Consider the following 23669-nt stretch of genomic DNA (forward strand, 5'->3'; position numbering starts at 1 on the left):
TACACCAGAAACTGCAGAACAACAGAGACATACATTCCATTACCTGACATAGAAGGAAAGAAAAGGAAGCAAAGACGTACAAAGACATCTTTGGAGAGTTGCAAGAATGTTGCAAATCTGATTTGTTAGTTCTATGTAGAAAGCTTTATCCTCTTGTATTTAATTTATTCACATAAGGCTGGCCCTTGGTCCTCCAACCAGAAGCCATCTCTGACACTGCCTAGAGCTTCACCTAATTTACTGCAATCATCTGGGGTCATTTGCTTCTTTGTTTTAACAAGAAAAAGCGGAAAGCTTGTCCTGGCAGCTAGAATTCTTAGGGTCATAAAACACAAGATAAGCTTTCACAGACAGCTTGTGGAATGCGGGGGGCCTCACCATAAATTCTCAGGAACAAACTTAAATTTAGTAATCTGGTTCAAGGAAAGGTTATCTTCACAAACTTCTTCAAAATAAGAAATATGTTCACAAGGAGAGTATACAACATACCTTTTACACATGCCATAAGATTAACTGTATTAAAGACTAAAAATAATCATTTTTCTTTAACAGTCCCCGTTTTGAGGTCTGAGACATACAGACCTCACAAATAAAATGATTAAGCCTTCTAATAGAGGAACCAAAAAACTATTTAGTATACTAAAAAAACTAAAACATTAGCCCAATTTTATAACAGTCCCCTTTTTAAACAGCACCTCCTAGTTCCACTGCCAGGTCATGTGTCTGAAGCTGAACTCCAGTATCTGAACTTATCAAATGTATCTTGCGCTGTCCAACAATTTAATACTCACCTGATGAACCACAAAATTTTAACCAGTAAAAACTAAACTAAAAATACATTTCACTTATCAAATATGAAAAATCATAAAACTCAGTTATGTCAATAGAAGAAAACACACAATAGAAATACCAGCCCAAGTATAAAATTAGAAAACCAGAGTAAGATATCTCGAAATTACTAAAAAATGCTCAGCAGACATAAAAGACAATACTCGCCACAAAAATTACAATTTGTCAATACAAAACAATAACAACATCAAAAAAAGAAAATAAATCATAAACACATAAAAATTACAAAAGACCTCTTTTTTTTTCTTTTTTTTTCACAATTCAACAATAAGAAGTTAGAGTTCGTCTCTATGCTCCTTCGATAGTCTTTCAAAAATGAATATGAATTCTTCGTCAGGAAACGATCCAAAAATACGCGCAAAAAGAAACGAATGTTCTTGAAGAGTTCGCAAAAAACGAAAACACGCAATAAAGAGAAGATAAGTTAATGATGATCTTGTAGCCTGATCCTTCACGCGTTCCTCCAGTGTCCGTTGCTCACTGAAAATTGGAGTATTGTGCCAATATAACAGTGAGTTTAAGGAGAGGGTGCAATCTCCTTTTCTCAATGGAAGGACACCGGAACAGGATTATTGTGCCTGCCCGGGCCTTTTAAGCCTTGTAATTCAGGAAAATTAAGTGATTTTGGCAGGAATCCCTGCCACACTTCTGCCTGGAAATGCAGATCCTCCTCCGCGCTATGATGTGCCTTCAGACACTCCTCGACCGCAGGTTGAGACTGTAGATTCTCCTGTATGCCCTGCAGCGTGCGCCGTGGCTCCTCAGCTGCTTCAATGGAACCACGTGTCTCCTTCTCTCTTGTAGACGGACAGCCTGAGATGTACTCTCCACGACTCGGTATGGCCCGGTGAGGCGAGGTTCAGACCACTTTCTTTTGATGACCTTCAGGCGCACCCAGTCGATTCCCCGAACTGATCCCGAGCCTGGACGTTCCTGTGTCGTCTGGTATTTTGTAAATTCCGCTGCCAGGACCTGTAACTCATTGAAGAAATCTTTATGAGATAAATGTGCAAGCTTACCTTTCCATCCTGGAATGCGGGTAGCAGGTCCTGGAAACATCCGTCCTGTCTGGAGCTCATATGGAGAGAACCCTGTTGATTGGTTAATGATTGATCCTACACTTTATGACAGCTTTACTGACTTCCTTTTGTATTATAAATCTACTACTTTGGAGCTGTATTTTAACAATCCTTTGACCCTCTTTTTATATAAGGCTTACATGAGAAATAAATGTTTCCTATCATGTTAAACCCAAAACTTAACTGTATTTTAGAAGCAGTTCCATAATTGTTAATTTGTAAATCTCCAATTTAGACCAATTTAATTTCAATCATCATATTTTCTATTTTTTTAAACCTTAAAAAATAATCAGCCTGCTTTACATGAGTCACTAAATATAAAAAATGACCTACTTTATTCCAATCATATTTTAAATCCCAAAAATTTCAACCATTTTTACCTTTGATCCATTTATTCTTTTGAAAACCTATTTATAAAATATTTAATTGAATAATGTATTACCCTTTTTATATTGTTTATCAATTATCAATGCCTTTTCAGTTTTGGAGAGAGATTAAATACAGCTAAATTTATTAAATGATGTAAATCTTTAGTTTAGACCTTCCTGGATGTCTTAGTTAAACAACTTATTTTAAAACATATGAATAGAGATGCAACAATCCAACAATCACCTTCCTTAGTTTAAGAAACACTATTTTATGTAAATTATTTGATAGTCAATATTTTGTTTAGTATATTCAATTGATAAATTTTACTTATTTCATATCCAAATAGTTAGCTCATCTTTAATGCTGCTAATACACCGAAAAACATTTCATGTATTTTGATTTAACTTCAATAACCTCTTTTTCCGAAACGTAAAGAGAGATCCAAACTAAAAATTTGCTTATCAGATGAATTCCATTCATGTCCCCCTGTTTCTATAACAGAAAAAAATGTTCTGTCATAGAATACAATAAAAATCCTACACAACTCATTGAGATGAAATCCGCTATCACCACTAACTTTAGCCTCATGTAACACAGTTGGATGCAATTCAAACATGGTGTCCCAGATGCTGTTACAATCTGCACACCTCAATCAAAGAATTTAATGTTTGATTAAATTTATGAAATCAACACAGAACTTGGTGTCATTTGCTCAGTAAGCTCTATAGACACCCATCAATCCACTTTAACACCTTAATTTTAAATTCCATTTTAAATTTAGTTTTACTGAATTGTAGCCTCTGTACTATGTAAATAAAATTTAGATCATCTTCCTTAGTAGATGAAGCGTAACACACAATGAAATTCAACTATGGTTAAGAAAAAAATATGTAATTGCAATAGTTAGTCCCTGCCCATTCTTTGAGGCAGGAAGGGAAAAAAACACACTAGCATTTTGTGAGACAAACAGAGTCAATCATGGAGAGTTAATGAGGAATGCAGTGTCCCTCAAACTGCATTGTAAAACCTCTGACCCCAGGAGATGGGGTGTCCTTAACACTTAGAATTACACTGCAGGGCTTCAGGACGTGAAGACAACAGGGCGCATCAGTGCTATAACTAAAATAGAAAGAGAACAATGGCATCACACACTACAAAAATTTAAAAAGAACTTATTCACCACTACCAAGTTTAGTTGGCACCCATTTCGTCTCCGACCTGCAGACTGAAGGGAACCCCAGGAGTGGGCTTTGGCGCCCAGGTCACATGATCAGAGGTGAGAATCCAGGATCAAACATGAGAACACACAACAGGACCACCGCTGAGCGACTTGCCATGCCCCAATTCTTTATCTGCTGAATCAGAAGGTGTCCAGAGTAGCAGTCATTCCTGCAGTGCAGAAACATCTGGATACAGTCCCGCTTTGATGAACTTTGGTCAGCCTTTCGTGGTCGACAGAGCAGGACATAGAAACCAGCAGACCAGTCATCCACTGAAACCCCCGTCCGGGTTTGTCTATGATCTTTGTGGTCCCGACTCACTGCTGATTCCCAGCCATAGAAGACTCCCCCAGATAACGCCTGAGTCCCTTTTGTTTTCAGCCAGGCATGAAAAGCAACAGTCAAAAGAGACATCTGTTGCTGGGTCCTGTGAGCAGCACTTTGCCCTCACGTGACAGCAGGAGAACAGTTCGCCTTCACTGACCTTCGTAATCGCTCAACAGCGTTCGGCTTTCATACAACAGTCCAGCAGAAGATGGGCACAGTTCAGCATCATCATGTCCTTGTTCAGCAACAACAGCGGCCTGATGCGGTAATCAAGAAGATCCCTTCAAATACATCTTCCCATGATCTCTGAGCTTAAAAGACCCTTCCCCCAAGATTGCCATCAAGTCAGAAGGAAGGAGAACTGCCAGAGAAAAAATAATACAAAGTAATTAAAAAGCAAAACTTATATTTGCCACATTTTGTTACTTTCACTACTATAAATAAAATTTATCTTGTGATGCATCCTCCCATGTGGCTCTAGATTTGTTGTTGTTATAGCACAAACGGCCAACTGCCCCAAATCCTGAACTGCAAAAAGAATAAACATAGATATGTGTTAAAATAGTCCACGATCAGATGTGCCAGAATTAAAAAAATAATGACACTTACTGTTCAAAATCAATAAACGTCAATACCTCGATGACATTCACTCTGCTTGTGCCAAATATCAACTACAAATTCTAAAATCAAAACCTCACAAACTCATTAAAGAATTAGAACAAACTCTAGAATGTCCAAGTACTGATACTTATAAAAGTTGTGATGGAATTGCACTTTGTCAAATAATTATGAAATGCATATTGTTCTACTAAATACCAAAGATCCCTATCATTGTCCCACGCTTCAAGACAAAATCCTATTTTAAAAATTCAGAAATCCTTTACATTTTATTTGAATTTCATAGCAGTTTTAACCAAAATTTTCCTCAAAATTAACAATTTACACCCAACTGTATATAATCAAAGTCAGCAGTGATGCAGAAATCTATCAACAATTTTAAATGTAAATAAACATGGCATAGATGTTATTTGAAACCGTTCAATTTTAGATGATCAAATCTAATTTAGTAGAAGCTTTTATATCACATACATCATATTTTAGCAAAGCAGGAAGGCCATATGACTCTACATTAAAGAAATCCATAATTCACTATTGTTAAATCGAAAAAATCAAAATTATTGATTAACTAATTTACCATTAACCATATCCAAAAATTTACCAGGAATTAGGGTCTACTTCTCCTTCTCCCCCTGTTGATATAATAAAATTATCATTTTGAAAACAATTTTAGAATCTATGTCACTGTTATATAATAATTTGCTGAAAAACCAAAATATTATAAGATGTTCCACCATTTCTCCAAATCTTCCATCTAGTATTCAAACTAGACTGAGATTATGTAAATTTCAAAGTTCCATCTGTAATATCTTATCTTTATAGCATCCACCTGTGTTTTCTTATTTCCAAAAGAAAAACAATTTAAAGGTGGAAAAACAAAGATGGAAGAACTTTCCCCCATTATGCTAAAATTTCAACATGTCCAATCAGTTACCCATAAAAAATATAAATCAAGTTTATTTAGTTAGAATTTAGGTTAGTTTGTTAGTGTTGGTAGTCAAAGTGGATAACACAATTTCCTAATAACTACATCTATCTGCTTTAAGCCAAGGCTGAATTCTCGTTTCATATTAATTTCACTGCACAAGCAGATGATTCAGCTTCAACCAGATTGTGACACCAAAATATGTAATCGTCATTACCTTAAAATCGTCCGTAAAGCAGTAAGAAAAACATATTTATGAAACAAAACCTTTACTGCCCCTAAATAGTTTAAAATAAGAAAAATATCACACAGCTACACACTAAACTGAGGTCATATTTACACAGAGCATCCTAAAACCCATCAAAGGCCATCTGCCTACACATTCACTCTCATTCACACTCAAGCAGACTCATCAACACCCCATTGTAAGAAAGATGCAGGATGTTACCCCAGATTTCAAACCAAAATTCGTCCTGTGAAAGTCTTAAACACAATTATTCTAACAACATGGTTGAAAAAAATAAAATAATCATCCAATAGTTCCAATATTGTTCAGTTTTGAGTGAACCTTTTTTTAAAAACTCCATATTATACACACAACCGTATTTCATGATAGCCCACTGTTATTAAATGGCTACCTAGACCCCCTGTAGGAAAACCCAAAAACCGTTCATGTGGTCATGTAAAATGCAAAATGGGCTGCACACGAAGATCGTCCTACAAGAAACAAAGTCATTCATTAGTGTTTCAACATGTCCTACATTAAAGGGATAGTTCGGTATTTTTGACATGAATCTGTATGGCATCCCCATCACCAGCGGCATGCAATCACACTGACTTACCCCTGGCAGCGTCCTGTGAGCAGAGTTATCGTCCAGTTTTGGTCAAGCCAAAAGTAGTCCGGCAGGTTTTTAGGAACAGCGAAATAAAACTTTTTTCTTCCCAAAACATTATGTGTTCAAAAGAGTGATATTTTCGCATCCCAAAAACATTGTAGTGGAAAAAGTCACACGTCGTTATCAATTGGTCCTATTTTCTCTCTGTTCGTATCAGTGCGCGCCGTCATTCAGACAGCGAGCCCAACAACAGCCTGTGTCTCCCTCCGCGGCGGAGGGAGACATGGCTGTTGTTGGCTACAATGTTTTTGGGATGCAAAAATATCGCTCTTTTGAACACATAATGTTTTGGGAAGAGAAAAGTTTTATTTCGCTGTTCCTAAAAACCTGCCGGACTACTTTTGGCTTGACCAAAACTGGACGATAACTCTGCTCACAGGACGCTGCCAGGGGTAAGTCAGTGTGATTGCATGCCGCTGGTGATGGGGATGCCATACAGATTCATGTCAAAAATACCGAACTATCGCTTTAACAGTGTAGAAAACACTGTCAAGCAGAAAAACATCCATATGTTCTCATTTTTGTTCTCTTGTTCCAACCAGTGAGGGTGTTCCCTCCTGTGTCAGGAAACCTAGAAATTGAAGTGATTGTCAATGTTACAATATTATAAAAAAAAAAAAACAATTGGATCTTTCCAGTGCTCCAGCCTGGAACTGATGCCACACATTTCTCCCGCTGAGAAAGTAAAAACATCTGTAAATCTGTTATTTTGCACTTTTCATTTCAACACAAAACACAGTTCTAAAAGTAATTCACATCAAAATCCAAGAATCCTGAAAGCGTGAGCTGGAAATGTCAGTGCGAACTGAAGCACTCCCAAAATGCAAATAAGGGGGGTCAATCAGTCCCCCTGCTGTGAAACAAAACTTGTAACCAAAACGGAGACACCTCTGTCCCACAGAAGCACATTTTAACAGAAAGTTAGTAATACAACATCCAGCAAAAACATTTAACGACATTTCAATACACAATCTCATTAACCATCCACCAACACAAAAATCACAAGACAACCGCATAACACGTAGTGAAACACAAATCACTTCCGCACAATCTCAGCACAATTTAAACACAGACAGACGAATAGACAGCAGCGCGTGTTGGAACATACAGTATAACGGGGGAAGACAGACACACAGCCATAGATCAACCCGCAGCCAAGCACGCACACAAACACAAAGAAACTTACAAAACACAGAGACATAGACGTCATATTTCAGTCAAGAAAAGACAGAAAAGAAAAGAAAATGTCAGGTGCCGGCTAAAAGAATGTATGAGGCATCTTTTAATTTTCCAATTTCACTTTTACAAATCCCTTTTATTCTCATTTCAACTTCTCAGTCCTTCAAGGTGATCCAACCTGCTCTCAGTCCTTCAAGGTGATCCAACCTGCTCTCAGTCCTTTAAGGTGATTCAACCTGCTAAATTTAGTATTCTCAGTCCTTTATGCTCTTTAGCAACTCGCTTCAGAGTCCCAGAGAAGGCGATACATCCTGTAACAGACTTCTACTTACGGCGACTCTCAGCCCTTTTCTTTCAACGAGTGATACAACGCGGTCCAATTAACCTGCTATTAGTCCTTATTCCATGAGTGATACAACTCGATCCAATTAACCCAAATAATTATAAGTCCACTGGAGATGAGTCGAAATCTCCGGGCTGATACAAGCCCCTGCTAATTAATACACAGACACCCGAAATTCTTTTTAGAGGCACAGGCATTGTTCCTCAGGGTTAAAGAATAAATTAATTTTTATTAATTAATCAATTAATTAATTAATCAATTAATAAAACCTTCTTTTAAAAAACCCAGCTTAAGTCAGAGTTAACGTAAAGGCTCTGTTTGAACTAGCCACAGTTCCCTGTAATGTGTATTTATTCAAATCCTTAAACAACCGACTCTTTTAGGAGGGATTCTATCTACCTCTGCAGCTTCTGAATTCTGTGAGGCCGCACACAGCAAATCAGCCCCGGTCCGACCACACGGCGCTTCAGACAACTGAAAAATAAAAAATAATCAAATACTGTCTTACCACACCGAAGTCGGGCCGAAACGGATCAATCAGGACCAAACAGCCGCCCGCCGAGACTCCAGAACCGGCACGAGCCCCCAATTGTTAAGGAAGAAAATATTCTAACATAGTTAACTTTGGAGAAAGGTTGGCTTTTCATTCTTCCCTTCCCAGGTCCACTCGGCGAGCTGCGTTTGGTAATAAAAACCAACATTGCGTTTTGACGTCACAGAATTACAGAGTTTAATCCAATATAAGACAATGCATAAACTTAGAAACAAGACAATGCACAAACCTACACCAGAAACTGCAGAACAACAGAGACATACATTCCATTACCTGACATAGAAGGAAAGAAAAGGAAGCAAAGACGTACAAAGACATCTTTGGAGAGTTGCAAGAATGTTGCAAATCTGATTTGTTAGTTCTATGTAGAAAGCTTTATCCTCTTGTATTTAATTTATTCACATAAGGCTGGCCCTTGGTCCTCCAACCAGAAGCCATCTCTGACACTGCCTAGAGCTTCACCTAATTTACTGCAATCATCTGGGGTCATTTGCTTCTTTGTTTTAACAAGAAAAAGCGGAAAGCTTGTCCTGGCTTCTAGAATTCTTAAAGTCATAAAACACAAGATAAGCTTTCACAGACAGCTTGTGGAATGCGGGGGGCCTCACCATAAATTCTCAGGAACAAACTTAAATTTAGTAATCTGGTTCAAGGAAAGGTTATCTTCACAAACTTGTTCAAAATAAGAAATGTGTTCACAAGGAGAGTATACAACATACCTTTTACACATGCCATAAGATTAACTGTATTAAAGACTAAAAATAATCATTTTTCTTTAACACAACACACACGCCTAAAAAAAAAAATCACCAACTACCCGCCCGCACTAAAAAAATATCCGCCCTTTTATTTTTATTTATGTATTTTTCACCCGCAAAAGAGCATGTTAGCGGGTGACCCGTCCGGGACCCGCGGGTACCCGACCCCTTGCAGGACTCTAGTACAGACAGCCCACTGCTCAAGTACTCCTCCAGTCATGAACAAACGAGCCGCAGGTGTGCAGGGAGGACCAACGAGGAAAGGGCGCCACCTGTTGGTGGAGAGAGAAGGGACATACAAACAACCCACACAAACTGGATTCCTAACAGAATGGAGTTTAAAGGCTGAAGTAGACAGAAGTAGTCAGATGTCAGATCCTTCGCTGAATTTCATTCAATGTCTGAGATTTTTCACTTTTGTTGAGCAACAAGACAGAAATTGAAAGGTTTTCATTTCTAGGACGGTGATTTGTAGAAGAATTTTTGCCTCTGACTTTGTCTGTTTCCATGGTAACTATTCCTCTGATTAATGCCCAGGAAAGATCTACACGATTTAAGAAAAACATGTTTAACATACAGTTCAGTGACAAATGACAACAACTTGGAATTAGTTTGACAAAGTAGAGTTTTCTAACAGATGTAAACCTGGTCATCTCCTGATCTATTGAGGAAGGTCTCTTCCTGCCTTCCAACCTGAGTTTTCTGCTGCTGTCCCTGAGCAAAGTTCTGACTGAGCTCTGTTATCAGATTGCAATAAAAACCAATCAAATAACTCTATAAAAGGTCCATTAAAATACTTGAAAATGAAGCCGCAGTCTTTGCACACATGTGCCCTTCTAGAGAAATATAGACTCCTACATTTAGAAAATCTCAAGATATTTAGATATTGTTGGCTAAAATTTAGGGTATTAAATGGCTCTGCCATTTAAATGCTCTCACCACCCTTGGAAGAATTTATTAAAAAAATTATTTGTGAAGGATGAGAAGTATAAGAAGGGAGGACTGAGAGATCCAGTTCAGGAAATGCACCTTTGCACAGAACATTCTCTCAGTCAAGGGAAGCATGACTTAGAATGCATTGCCGTCAGCACTCAGGGAATCTGGTGCTAAGCACTTTAGCATGATCTACCTCATTATTGGAAATACCTTAAGACATTAGCCTAACTCAGGTATGCAGTCCTGTTCACTGTGTGTTATGTCATCTGTGGGTATTGCAATGTAATTCCTCTGAAACTGTTCATTGTTTTTATGATTTTTGTGTGTATTTTGTCCTTGTTACATGTATATAATCAGTGGTCTGTATTTATTGTTACACCTTATTTTTCTCCTTGTACCTGCTGCCCCCATCCTATGGGACTATGGATGGAAACTAGCCTTGAGCTACATGCAAGTGTATTTACAGCTCCTGCTGTTCATTAATACATGCTGTTCTTTTCAAATCCTAAAACAGAAAGAAATAAATGAATAAATTCAATGCAGCTCCTCCCATTCTCACGCTGAGACTTTCATTCTGATAAACAAATATAATAAAGACAGTTCACAAGGAAAATAAAGAAAATCCATGGAAAAAGGAAGCATAAAGTCAGAATGTAACACAAAAGCATTTCTAAGGGTTTCAGATCAGCTGCAATCTTTGCCAAAGTCCTCTAGCATAACATGAATGCTTTAGGGGATTCTCCCAGAGAGACTTATCTAATTTTTATATCAATGGTTTCCAACTAAGGGCTGTTTCTCTAAAGCAGGATTCAGAAATCAAGGATCAGACATAAAGCTAGGTTTGACATGGCGCCATCAGTTCATCCTGGCTTTCTCTGTTTCTCAAAGGCTAAACCAGGATCAGGAGATGTGGCTATGTGAAGCCATGCTTAATTAACCCAGGTAAATGTGCGTCCACAGTAGTGTTAATTTTACCAGCCATTTTTAAATTTAGTTTTAGTCCAGTTTCAGCATCGTTTGTTAGTTTTTAATCACAGTTAGTCGACATCATCCCATTTTTATTTAGTCTATTTTAGTCGACCATAAGTCAGAGCATTTTAGTCTTTATCTTAGTCCAAGAAAACATAATTTTATTAGTTTAGTTTTAGTCAACAAAAACTGTCAACATTTTAGTCTAGTTTTAGTCAGGACATAATTTTAACCTTTTACTTTTTTGTCAGCAGACAATCTTTAACATTTCCTGAAATTATTTCACATTTCAACATGATAAAAAAACACAATTTTAAGGAACACATGCAGACATGGAAGATGTTCTGACAATATTTGCATATTTATTTTGAACATTGTTTAGGTTCAAAGACACAAACACAAATGCTTGCATTAAAACAATTAAAATACACCCGACAGAGGAAACAAATAAATAAAATAAAGTGTCTTATGAACTCAACACAAGTGCTGGCTGTTTAAAGCTAGTTCACATAGAATAATAAAATAAATAGATTTGAGTTCAATGTTGTTAAAAAAAACTCCAACTGATACAACAAAGTGCTTTCCTGCCAGCTACAAACAAAAGAAAACTAACAGAGAGAAGAAGTGTTCTAGTTGCTTCCTTTGGAAATAATGGGACACTGGTGCTGCGTCAAAGGATGCAATAGTAATTCTAAACAGAAAACAGCAGATGGGGCCTTACGGTTTTTTGTATTCCCCACTTGGAAAAGAAAATACGGACCGCAGACAGAGGACTTAATAAAGAGGCGTCGGGCTGCATAGGTTGCTGCTGTAAGAAGGAAAGACATCACGTTTCATAAAATATCCCCTCATGTTCGTGTTTGCTCTCGGCATTTTCACAAAGGTAAGTCCTTATAAATATACACTAATAAAAATCAACATGCTGAAATGGTTTGCTTATGAAGTTGCAGGAGTTCATGTGAACGTGATGTGTGTTTTTTTTATTTCTTTTTTAGACCGCTAAAATTTAATAAATAATGCATTCTCTGTATATAATCACAATCTGCAATACAAATATTTATTTTTAATGAATAAATATATATAAATACACTGTACATATAAAAACACTGTACATACCCACTCGTCAGCCAACTCACTGTGTTTATTCATCCTGTGCAATCTACTTAAGTTTATTTATTATAATCCTTTGTTCGTCTGTAAGCTTTTCAGTTTATTTATTTACCTCCGGCCTTGCTAGTCCGATGTACTTGTGCTGTTTCGGTATAGCAAATTTCCCCACTGTGGGAAACATAAGGTTATCTTATTTTATTACACATCTAATCTAATGGGCTCTGTTATTAAGGTGCTTTATATAGTGTTTTGAATAGATGTGTAAAACACTCAACCTTTCATCTACTTTGCAGGTCAACCCGCATATGAGATGATGGAGACTGACCCAGACTGGGCTCCATCCCTGCATCTGGGCCACACTGACATCAGACCAACAGACACAGACCGCTCTTTAAGACGTGGTTATCGGGAACAGCTGAAAAAGAATGCCCTGCAAGCAACTGAAACGGGGCTCCATCAGGCTGATGAAATCCTTCAGCGACAGGATGAAGTTACACATGAGGCGACCATAGGCGGATCTACTGGGGTGGCATAGGGTGGCAAATGCCACCCTAAATGACAGCCTTGCCACCCCAGCTGCCACCCCAGTTGGCGGTAGGGGTGGCGAGGCTTATAAATTATGGATCATTTGAGAATTACGACCGCTAATTTCCAATGTCAGACTGCAGTGAATGCAGCACGAGATGACACGAGAGTGACTGAGACTGATTTGTTTTGAAAACCGAATGGGGCAAAGCGAGGGAGCCAGGGGTGATGGGGAGAGAAGACACGGGATGAAACAGGTAAAAATTGATTAACTATCTATCGAGAAATGAAATTGTTGTGGGAAAATTTAAATCTCTCTCTCATTATATATTAATATTCATATTTACTCACTATAAAAGTTTTCACTCAGTCTGTTTCTCTCTCAAGGCCACACCATTCCCTGCAGAATGTTGTTTGTAGACCAGACATAGCTTCTTCCCATAACAATCTAGATTCTTTCTCAAGGTTTATTCATAACATGTTACTGTTAAGCAAAGTGTGTGTAATTTGTTATGACTGTGACTGCTTTTCCATTGTTGTAACTAGGGGGGACGAACGCTGCCCAGATCAGAACAGAGCAGAATGCTGTGCCATGATGACTGTTCTCTCTTTGCAAAGATCGTTAATAAATGTGCCGACTGGGTGAAATCCATCGATCTCCGTTTATTTAACTAGGATGAATAGTTGAATACTTTTTTCCCACGACAATTTGGCGTTGTCAAGGCAGTTCTCTTTGACTGATTTTTTCTGAGGACAGCGATTGTCAGAAGTGTCAGGTACCACCTGGAGGAAGCAATCTTCCAGCCTCAATACCCCGGTTAGAAGGTTAAGGGAGTGAGGACTTCTGGCATCGAGGTTCCTGGAGGTCAGCAGGAGGATCAAAACGAACCATTTTTTTGAGACGGTGAGATGATCTTTTGTCGGCACAGTTTAAATTAAATTTCAAAAACTAAATCACAAAACAACAGGTTGTTTACAGATTTAAAGATTACTAGAAATCAAATACTGGAAAATTTGTTCAAACAAAGTCCTCTTCTTCTCCATTAAAATTATAATCTAGCAAGAAACTAACTAAATTAAAGATTAATGGCTTAATCATTTTAATGCACTAAAATTAGTATAATACTAAAGATTATGCATATGAAATAACTGATAATTTTCCTTTTTGGGGAGCAGAAAAGCAGTTCAGGTTTTTGTTCCACCTGTGAACCAAAAGACCTCGCATAGGAACGTGAGGCTCTCTTCTGTGGCTCATTCTTCCCCGTAACCTGTTTTCAAAACAAAGCAGGAGTTAAATGTGTTAAAGATAATGCACAGCTGTTTAAATTGGTAATAAAGGGGATTGATATAAGGTTCAAATATCACAACAAATAAAGTTTAATGAGACAGATTTTAAAAATTAAATCAAATGAACAGATTATGCTTGTTTAACAATAATTGGGCATTTCTTCAAATAATCAAGGACCTGTGTCATTATTTAAATGCTAAATGCTAAAGTTTAATTTGTTAACCTTAATTCTGTAAGATTTAGATTAAACTTTAAGGGTAAATAAATCTATATGTGTGTAGCACAAATAGCTTGTATAAAAATAAATTAGGCTGGTTGAATTTGCTTTTAAATTATTTACAATTCTTTAAGAAGTAAATCTATCTTAAGCTGATCTGGAATAAATATGCAAATTTATTTAACATAATTATTGGTTAATAATTAGACGGTGTTCAAATGACTCAATTGGAAATAATGATGATAATAACATTATTTAATAATAACAATAATGATAACATTAATAATAATGATTACAATGATAGAGGATATAAATAACAGGATTTTATTCCTACATTAAGATGAATGGTGGAGACTTTAAAATGATCTATTCTCAATGGATCCATAGCTCAGATATATCTGGAGGTTAAAATTGACTGAAAATGTATGGTTTTTCTTCAACAGAACATATTTTATTTGTTCTGATGAAGAAAAGGGTGGAAAGAAGATAAAACAAGAAAAACAGCAAAGCTAAACTAATAAGGATCCATATAGATACTGTTTATTTTTCCATCTGGAACAGTCCATGTGGAATTTTGGTTGATAATTCAGAGCAGAATAAATAAACAACCTAAAGAAACGACTGCTAGACTGCTGGATGAAGTTTAAACACCTCAGCCTGACTGTCTGATGTGCGTTTGGGAAAAAACAGCTTTGTTGATGTTTGTTGATGGTTCAGCTTCTTGCACCCCTGGTTTGGTGTTTCTTCACCTCATGAAACTCTTGTTTCTGGTTCTTTGATTTTGCTTCGCCTTGTAAACATCGTTCTTGAAATCGGATGGAAAGCCTATATTCTTCTTCCACACACATCATGTCTGGTGGAAGCAACAGAGAAGGCTGTGCTTGTTTACATTGCTGCAGCCCACTGACACACACAGTCCTCTGCTGAGGAGAAGTTTGTTTGGATTTCTGCAGGTGCAGAAGTGATAAGTGGTACGAATACTAAGGAAGTACATTTACTGGGTAAGTTTGAAATTATGGAATAATTCAATGATTTGTGACAAAGTTTAAAGTTCAAATTTTAATCTAAAGTTCTTTAAGCTACATGAAATTATTTTGATCTACTATTGTTTGTGAAAGGGTAAGATAACATCTGATCTTTCCTTCCCTCAGCTCCTTTAATTCAGCATGTTGGTAACTTTGACTCCCAGTTTTCCTCCCCATGAGCTCATGACGGGTCGACCCGTTCCTGGACCACAGAACGGGCCAGACCTCTGACCTCTGGCCAGACTGGGACTGACATGTGACACATTAAAATGACCTACAAGACCTTTTTTTCCCCTTAGTCAGAGAAGGCTTTACAGAGGGACCAAGGTGCCTGGAGACCCTAATGCAGGACCATCACAGCCATCCTTCAGCAGGAAGAGGTGTGGCTGAGAGTCAATAAAAAAAAGTGATCAGAGCTCATCTGGAAGGAACCAGGAAAAGCTTTAACAATCAGAATAAAGGGGCAGAATAATCCCCTCTGATTGGTTAATTAACACATCAGTAGTCCACCTGATGTGTTGAGGACCAGCTGTTCTGTAGACAACGTTCAAAATGTCCCATAAGGGACCAACATCAACAGAAAGATGAAGACGCCCACCTGAAGATGTCTGACATCAGCTTTGGCTTTTTGATTTTTTAATCATACAACATGAATGAGAAGGGAAATGTGTTGTGATGTGTTGCATTTTAATCAAAGATTAACATTTTTAGTGTCTAAGTCAGGGGTGGGCAAACGTTTTGACTTGCGGGCCAGAATGGGTTCTAAAATTTGACAGAAGGGCCGGGCCAGGAGCATTTGGACAAGCAATGTCATTAATTAAACCTGGGGATTGAAATGTATAAAAAACAGGCAATTTTCACCACCATAAGGCGCACCGTACTAAAAGGCGCAGTCTCAGTTATGTGTCCCATTTCTGTATTTAACACACACATAAGGCGCACCGGACTATAGGGTTTTCTTATATACAGGTACATGTCCTCTACTACCTTTAAATACCTCTACTGCGTATTTAAAAATAGAGTGGGAGCAAAACTGAGTATGACTGTGCTTTATTCATTTATTTATTACAAAGTATTAATCAAACCTGGGAGCTGGCCGTGATACAGACACAGCGCTGTGATCACTCCTAAATTAACTTAAAATCCTGAAACCTGCCAACGGAATATGTTCGCTTTTATTGCCGGTATCCTGGTGCCTGCAGTTTAAATTATTTAGATGAGAAACACCTGCCAGCCGCCACGGTGAACCCGGAGGCTGCCCAGCCTAGAGGCTGCTGATGAAGGAATTTCTACTGTCGGCGCACCGCTGGTATGAGGGGGTCTGAGCGCCTCCGACAGAAATAGATAATCTGGATGAACTGACTGCAATTATTAAGTTTTCAGGTAGAAAAATAGAGCGGGAGCAAAACTGAGTATGATTGTGCTTTATTCATGTATTTATTACAAAGTATTAATCAAACCCATCAAAGTCATCATCCTCTGTTTCTGAATTAAAGGAATAGTACACCCAAAACATGATTAGCCTTCATTTTCTACTCACCCCCATGCTGAACAACACTCTGGAGTACTTTTTTGATATCTCAAATGCATCTGGAGATCTGGGAGGCTTCTTGCTGTCTGCTGACATTCAAATAATGGAGGTCTATGGCGCCCGAGACAGAAAGGTCCACAAAAGTCCACAAAAACGTGTCAATATTCCTCCATACTGCTCGTCCAATGTATTCCAAGTGTCCTGAGTGGGTAGCATCCATAATTTACTCGAAACGAAGTCATTTAGAACGTTTTAGAGCCTAAACAGTAGTGTATAGGATTTCCTAATAGCGCCCCCATGCGCGCTCTCGATTCTACGGAAGCCGGCAGACCAAACCGGAAGAAAGTGCGCATTCAGCGTCTGCTCTGCCGATAATGCAAGCGTAGAAGAAGAAATGTGCTGTTTACCTGTGCAAAGAAAGAAACAACGAAAGAAAAATGTCTGAGGACTTCAGTGTTGAGGAAGAGCATGAGTTCTTTGCCGAGCTGAATGCGCTGGTTTGGTCTGCCGGAGTTTTGTTCAGCATGGGGGTGAGTAGAAAATGAAGGCTAATCATGTTTTGGGTGTACTATTCCTTTAAACAGCTGCGCTAAATCAGACATGCCAGTTTCCCATTCTTTGCTGTCAGAGTCACTTTCCGTGCCGTGCAGCTCCTCAGAAATAATGCCGGCTTTTGCGAAAGCTTGAACAACAGAGCCAGCAGACACGTTAGTCCAAGCATCAACAATCCATCCGCAAACGGTGGCATAACTTGCGCGGCGCTGCATTCCACTTATCGTGAAACTGTGGTCTCCGTCGGTCATCCATCGCTCCCACGCCGCTCGCAGCCTTACTTTGAACGGCCGGTTCACACCGATGTCGAGCGGTTGAAGTTTCTTTGTCAGACCCCCCGGGATAACGGCGAGCACAGCGTTCATTCAGTCACAGATTAACAGCGATGGTGATGCGTGGAAAAAACTACCTGGTCTCCTCACATTCACCTGCCTCAGCCACGCTTTCATCATCTCCTCATCCATCCAGCCTTTTTTCATTTGCCGTGATATCATTTGTCATCAGAGCGCTGTGTCTGTCTCGCTGTCAGCTCGCAGATCAGCTTCTCTGATTGGTTGATGCGGCGCGTCCAGCAGCAAAACTTCAATTTTTCCATCTCGAGCAGCAGCAGCGCGTTGGCAGATGCTTAAACGCTCCCGACGCGCTGCACCTGCTGCTCAAAACGCGCTGCGGGACCTTTTGCTGCGCCTATACGCGCGTCAACCATTGACTTTGCATGTAAACTCGCCGCTTCTGCTTCGCCTGCTGCGTCCGGTTCACACCGATGTCAAGCGGTTGAATAACAGCGAGCACAGCATTCATTTGCTGATGAAGGTTCTCATTCATTCATTTGTTTCACCATGTTTTTCACATCAGCTGTGAGATGAGCACGCATGGAGTCACGGATTACCAGCGATGGTGATGAGTGGAAAAAAACACCTGGTCTCCTTACATTCACCTCCCTCAGCCACGCTTTCATCATCTCCTCAATGAGGAGATGAGGAGTTCTGCATGGTGCATGGTGGTCTCAAAAGTCGCAGTTACAACACACATAGGGCGCACCGCACATTTTGAGAAAAAAAAAAAAAAAAAAGACGTTTATGTGCGCCTTACAGTCGTAAAAATAGGGTAATTTGGACAAGTTCGGCGGGCCGGATTAAAAAGCCTAACGGGCCGTATACAGCCCGGGGGCCGTAGTTTGCCCATGTCTGGTCTAAGTGTTTGATATTACTTTTCTTGATAATAAAAGAAAGTCCAAGTGTTCAAGTGTTAGATGACCATAATGGCTGATGGTCAGTATTGGCAGAGATTTCTGGATCAGAGAATGAACTCTGATGATCGGGTCATCTCAGCTACCATTGGGAAAGAGGAGCGCTGAGATTAAATCCTCCAACTTTCCAATATGTGCTTTGACTGAGCCTGATTCTGAAGAGCTGAACTCGTCATTTGAAACGTGAAACAACTTTGTGTTATGATTTTAACATTTTGCATAGAGATTGATCCTTTTTTACTTTTAATTAAATTCAGATTAATAATTTGACTTACAGTTTGTAGAGATGAAGGGGTCTATTGTTTTGACTGATTTGAACATTTCTCTTTCCAGGGAAACAAAAAGGGTAATTGATAATGATAAGAACTAAAAATTTAAATTTTCAGATCATAATGGAAAAAAACAGTAAATATTTTTGCCAACAAAGATGTGATTCCAGGGCTCTATTTATTGGCAACATATTTTAGCTATCATAATCTTTTCCATAATTTTTCCATCTATTATAATCATTTAATTTGTCCACCGACTTAATGCAGTTGTGGATTTTTGATTCATTATTTTTTAATTATCATTTTTCTTCTTATTATTATTTTTTTTATTATATTTTTAGTGTCATATATTTTAGCTTTCTTTACATATACTCACAATTTTAGTTTATTAGTTTTTATATTCATAAATTTTCCTTTTTTTTAATATTGATTACACAAGGATAATATCCTTTTATAATCGAAAGGGTGGACTGTTGTGGGAAAATGTATTTCTTTCTCTAATTATATATTAATATTCATATTTACTCACTATAAAAGTTTTCACTCAGTCTGTTTCTCTCTCAAGGCCACACCATTCCCTGCAGAATGTTGTTTGTAGACCAGACATAGCTTCTTCCCATAACAATCCAGATTCTTTCTCAAGGTTTATTCATAACATGTTACTGTTAAGCAAAGTGTGTGTAATTTGTTATGACTCTGACTGCTTTCCATTGTTGTAACTAGGGGGGACGAACGCTGCCCAGATCAGAACAGAGCAGAATGCTGTGCCATGATGACTGTTCTCTCTTTGCAAAGATTGTTAATAAATGTGCCGACTGAGTGAAATCCATCGATCTCCGTTTATTTAACTAGGATGAATAGTTGAATACTTTTTTCTCACTTCAAAATCATAATGAAAGCACAATGTTGCTAGCATAGCTGCAATGCTGATTTTGAGATGATAAAAATCAGGTTGCAGAACGTTATTTCTCTATCTATGATGTTAGTTAGGCCTGACGTCTCAGACTCATGAAGACATATTTGCGGTCAACTATGACAGAAAAGAGACGATCAAGTTTGGTTGCACTCAAATCAAAACGCACAAAGGCATTGGATCTAAATAAAGTTGTGAAGCGTTTTGCTGAGCAAGATGGAAATCACTGCATTCAGCTGTTATAGTCATGTTAACTTTATATTATGGTGAGCCTTTACAGAGCTGTTACATTTTGTTTTGGCACCTGAGAAAATCTGATATTTCCTTTAATAAAACCAAAAGTGTTAAAAGTTAAAAATGTGATACTGGTGTGAATCCTGCTTAATATGAAGCAGTGTTGTTGTTTCTTTTTTTGTATATATAATATGAAACTATCCAGAAATGACCTGTATGAACCTACTCACAAGCAAGATGTATTTTTATGTTGCTTCTTTTCAGATTAGTGGAGATTTTGATGTAACATACAGAACCCGCCTTTTTGTTGATTTGTTGATACAGCAGTATGGAGGACCAACTCTGCCATATTTAAAAATAAATACAGAAATAAATAAATGCTTAATAAATAAATAAGCATACAATTAATTGCCACCAAAAATACAAACAACAAATAAATGTAAGTAGAAATTAAATTATACAGCTAGTCATAAAGGTATATAACTCTTTTAATTGGCTTCTTTATTTCTTTGCCTTTTTAATATTTACCTTATTTATTTTTTTGTCATTTATTATATTCAACTTCATTTTTTAATTACTTATATTTTGAAGTATTTATTTATGTGCATGTTATCGTATTTTTGTCTGTTTTATTCTTCCTTTGTATTTTTTTACCCTAGTTATTTCTTTCGCCGCTGTTTCTTTCTGCCTGCCATTATAATATAATTTCTAATTACATTTATTTGTTGATTGTATTTTTGGTGGCAATTAATTGTATGCTTATTTATTTATTGAGCATTTATTTATTTCTGTATTTATTTTTAAATATGGCAGAGTTGGTCCTCCATATACATCTCTATCTACAGCATATTATTTACATGCATGAAATGTCCCTTTCATTTTGCCTTAACTGCTGTATGTCAAGTTACTGAGGAACAAATGGGGTAAATGTGTGTTCAGAGTAAACATTACATAGATGTCCAGTACCTTGTTCGGGTGCCTTGACCCATTTATTTCTACTGTGTAGTTCTGCTCACTTTAGTCCAGCTCAGTCCATAGATCTCTGATGTGGAACTTTTTCTTTCTATAGTTTCTTCTTGTGCAAATGCTGCAAAGCTGCCTCTCTGACAGTCAATCTCACACATCTGCGACTCAGCACTCTTACCTTAATACCTTTCCTGTCATAAGGCCCCTCTAGAAGTAGAGTTATCATTCTTCTATCTCCTATTAAGTGAGATCACATTTTACGATGTATTATTAATATGAACTGTTTCACATGAAACACTAGTACTGTACATACTATTCTCTCCAAACTGTGATAACTGTGATTAAATTCAGTGTAAACAAATGCCATATGTTGCCACCCCTAAAAAATTCCTGCCCCCCTCTTGCCACCCCATAAATATTTTTCTAGATCCGCCCCTGGAGGCGACAGAGAACCCTAACCAGCAACAGACTGACACGCAGAAGGCTGCTGAAAACGTTGGCCGGCCAAACACCAAGGATGACACAGAAGGTGGTCGTCAGGAAGGACAGACAGAATGTAACCTGTGTGTGCTCAGGTGTGCAGAGATGAACCGTCTTTTGGAAGAAAACAGAGAGCTGCGGCGTGAACTTGATGAGCTGCAGATCTCTGATGGCTTCTTTGGAGACAGTAATGAAAAAGTCAAGTACTATACGGGTCTACCAAACTTGGCAACCTTTATGGCTTTGTTTAATTTTCTGCTGCCTCTCATGTCTGCTCAAAATAAAATTCTCAGTCCATTTCAAATGCTTCTGCTAACCTTCATGCGTCTGAGATTGGATCTGCCCTCACAACACCTTGCTTATCTCTTCCTTGTTTCACCAGACAGTGTACAGAACATTCAATGAAATGGTGTCATTTTTATATGCAAATCTAAAGTGTGCTATTGTGTGGCCAGATAGAGACACCTTGCACAAAATTATGCCTCATCAGTTTGTGGAGGCCTTTGGACATAGAGTCACAGTGATTATTGACTGTTTTGAAATTTTCACAGAGAAACCAGCTAATTTGAAGGCACGTGCCCAGATGTTTTCCTCCTACAAGCACAATCATACCATGAAGTATTTAATAGGCATAACACCCAAGGGAGCTATATGTTTCTTGTCAAAAGGGTGGGGTGGACGTACAAGTGACAAACATATCACCTTAAACAGTGGCTTTCTTAACATGTTGTTGCCTGGGGATATTGTGTTAGCTGACAGAGGTTTTGATATACAGGAAAATGCTGGCATGCTGTGTGGGGAGGTCAAGCTTCCAGCCTTCACAAAGGGGCGCTGTCAGCTGGATGCTAAGGATGTAGAAGAAACAAGGAAGGTTGCACATCTAAGAATTCATGTCGAAAGGGTGATTGGAAATGTTTGTCAGAAATACAAAATATTAACTGGAACCATACCCATAAACATGCTGTTGACATGTGAAGGCGAAGAAGTCACTTTTTTGGACAAGATTGTCACTGTCTGTTGTGCCCTTACAAATCATTGCCCTACTGTAGTGTAAAAATGAAAGCCAGATCAAGTACTGTTTCAACTTTATTCTTCTTTTCACACAAATAGAATTTTGCTTTTTAAAAAGTTAACTTTTTTTTTTTACTTTTGAGAAATAACAGCAAAAAAATGTGGGTTTCACCATCACTTCAAATATTAACAATGTTTCTGAAGTTGTAAAAATGTGTGTACAATAAAGAGTGGAGTTTGAAATTTGAAACAAGCGTTTTTATTTTCTTCTCAATGAAGCAGAGAATTTATGAAAATGCAACACAAAATCTCAAATACATAGATAATGTCAGCGAAAACAGGCCTGGGTAAAGTGAACAGCAAATACAGTGTGCAACTTATCAATGTGCAAAAATGATCAAATTGTTTTATTAGTTTTTCATATTAAAGCAACAAACACCCCATCCAGGGCTTACAAAACAAAACAAAACAAAAAGACTCCATAATTACATCACAACGACATCACAAACAAAAAAAAAGAGAAAAAAATAAAAAAATAAAAAAAACTATCAACAAGACAATTACTACACCCGCACATATAACCCATATTCCAGACATCCATGGGTTGGAAACCAAAAACATTAGTATGAATAACAATCATAATAATAATAATTCCACCAAAAAAAATTTAAAAATGCTGAGTATGCTGAAGCAGATTGAACCTCGGATTCAAAATAGGAAATAAAAGGTTGCCAAATCTGGAAGTATCTCTTAATGGTACCCTGTGACGTAAATCGAAGATGTTCCAGCTTTAGGTGTGCCATTACCTCCTCTATCCATCGTTTATATGTCGGTGGTGCTGCCTTTACCCAATTAAATAAAATCAATCTCCTGGCCGACTGCGAAGAAAATGCCATTGCCTTCTGTTGAGCTGTCGTTAATTCTATCCCCCCCGGTGCCACACCAAAAATGGCTACCAGAGGGACCGGTTTATTTTCTTTCCTGAAGACAGATGAGAAAGTTTTAAAGATTTCAATCCAGAATTCTTTGAGTTTGGGGCAGGACCAAAACATATGGGATGTGTTGGCTGGCACCTGTTTGCATCTCGGGCAAGTCGGATCGGCTCCCTGAAACATTCTTGCGAGTTTGTCTCTGGTGAAATGAAGCCTATGTACCAATTTAAATTGTGTTAATCCATGTCTAACACACACTGATGAAGAATGAATGTATTCTACCGCCCACCTCCATTCATTATTTGTGATGTTTAGCCCTAGTTCTTCTTCCCATTTTCTTTTTATA

At 38.0% G+C, this 23669-nt stretch overlaps 1 protein-coding gene across 1 annotated transcript; it reads left to right on the forward strand.

Moving 5' to 3' along the window:
• Nucleotides 1–11886: 11886 nt before the first annotated feature.
• Nucleotides 11887–22045, forward strand: LOC119781789. The gene is made up of 3 exons (XM_038282333.1): nucleotides 11887–11904; nucleotides 12425–12633; nucleotides 21342–22045. The coding sequence occupies exons 2-3, from the start codon at nucleotides 12442–12444 to the stop codon at nucleotides 21783–21785; spliced, it is 636 nt and encodes a 211-aa protein (XP_038138261.1). The 5' UTR covers nucleotides 11887–11904; nucleotides 12425–12441; the 3' UTR covers nucleotides 21786–22045.
• The last annotated feature ends 1624 nt before the right edge of the window (nucleotides 22046–23669 follow it).

The sequence above is a fragment of the Cyprinodon tularosa genome, unplaced genomic scaffold, assembly GCF_016077235.1.
Source record: "Cyprinodon tularosa strain WSP-4 unplaced genomic scaffold, ASM1607723v1 ctg1817, whole genome shotgun sequence".
NCBI lineage: Eukaryota > Metazoa > Chordata > Actinopteri > Cyprinodontiformes > Cyprinodontidae > Cyprinodon > Cyprinodon tularosa.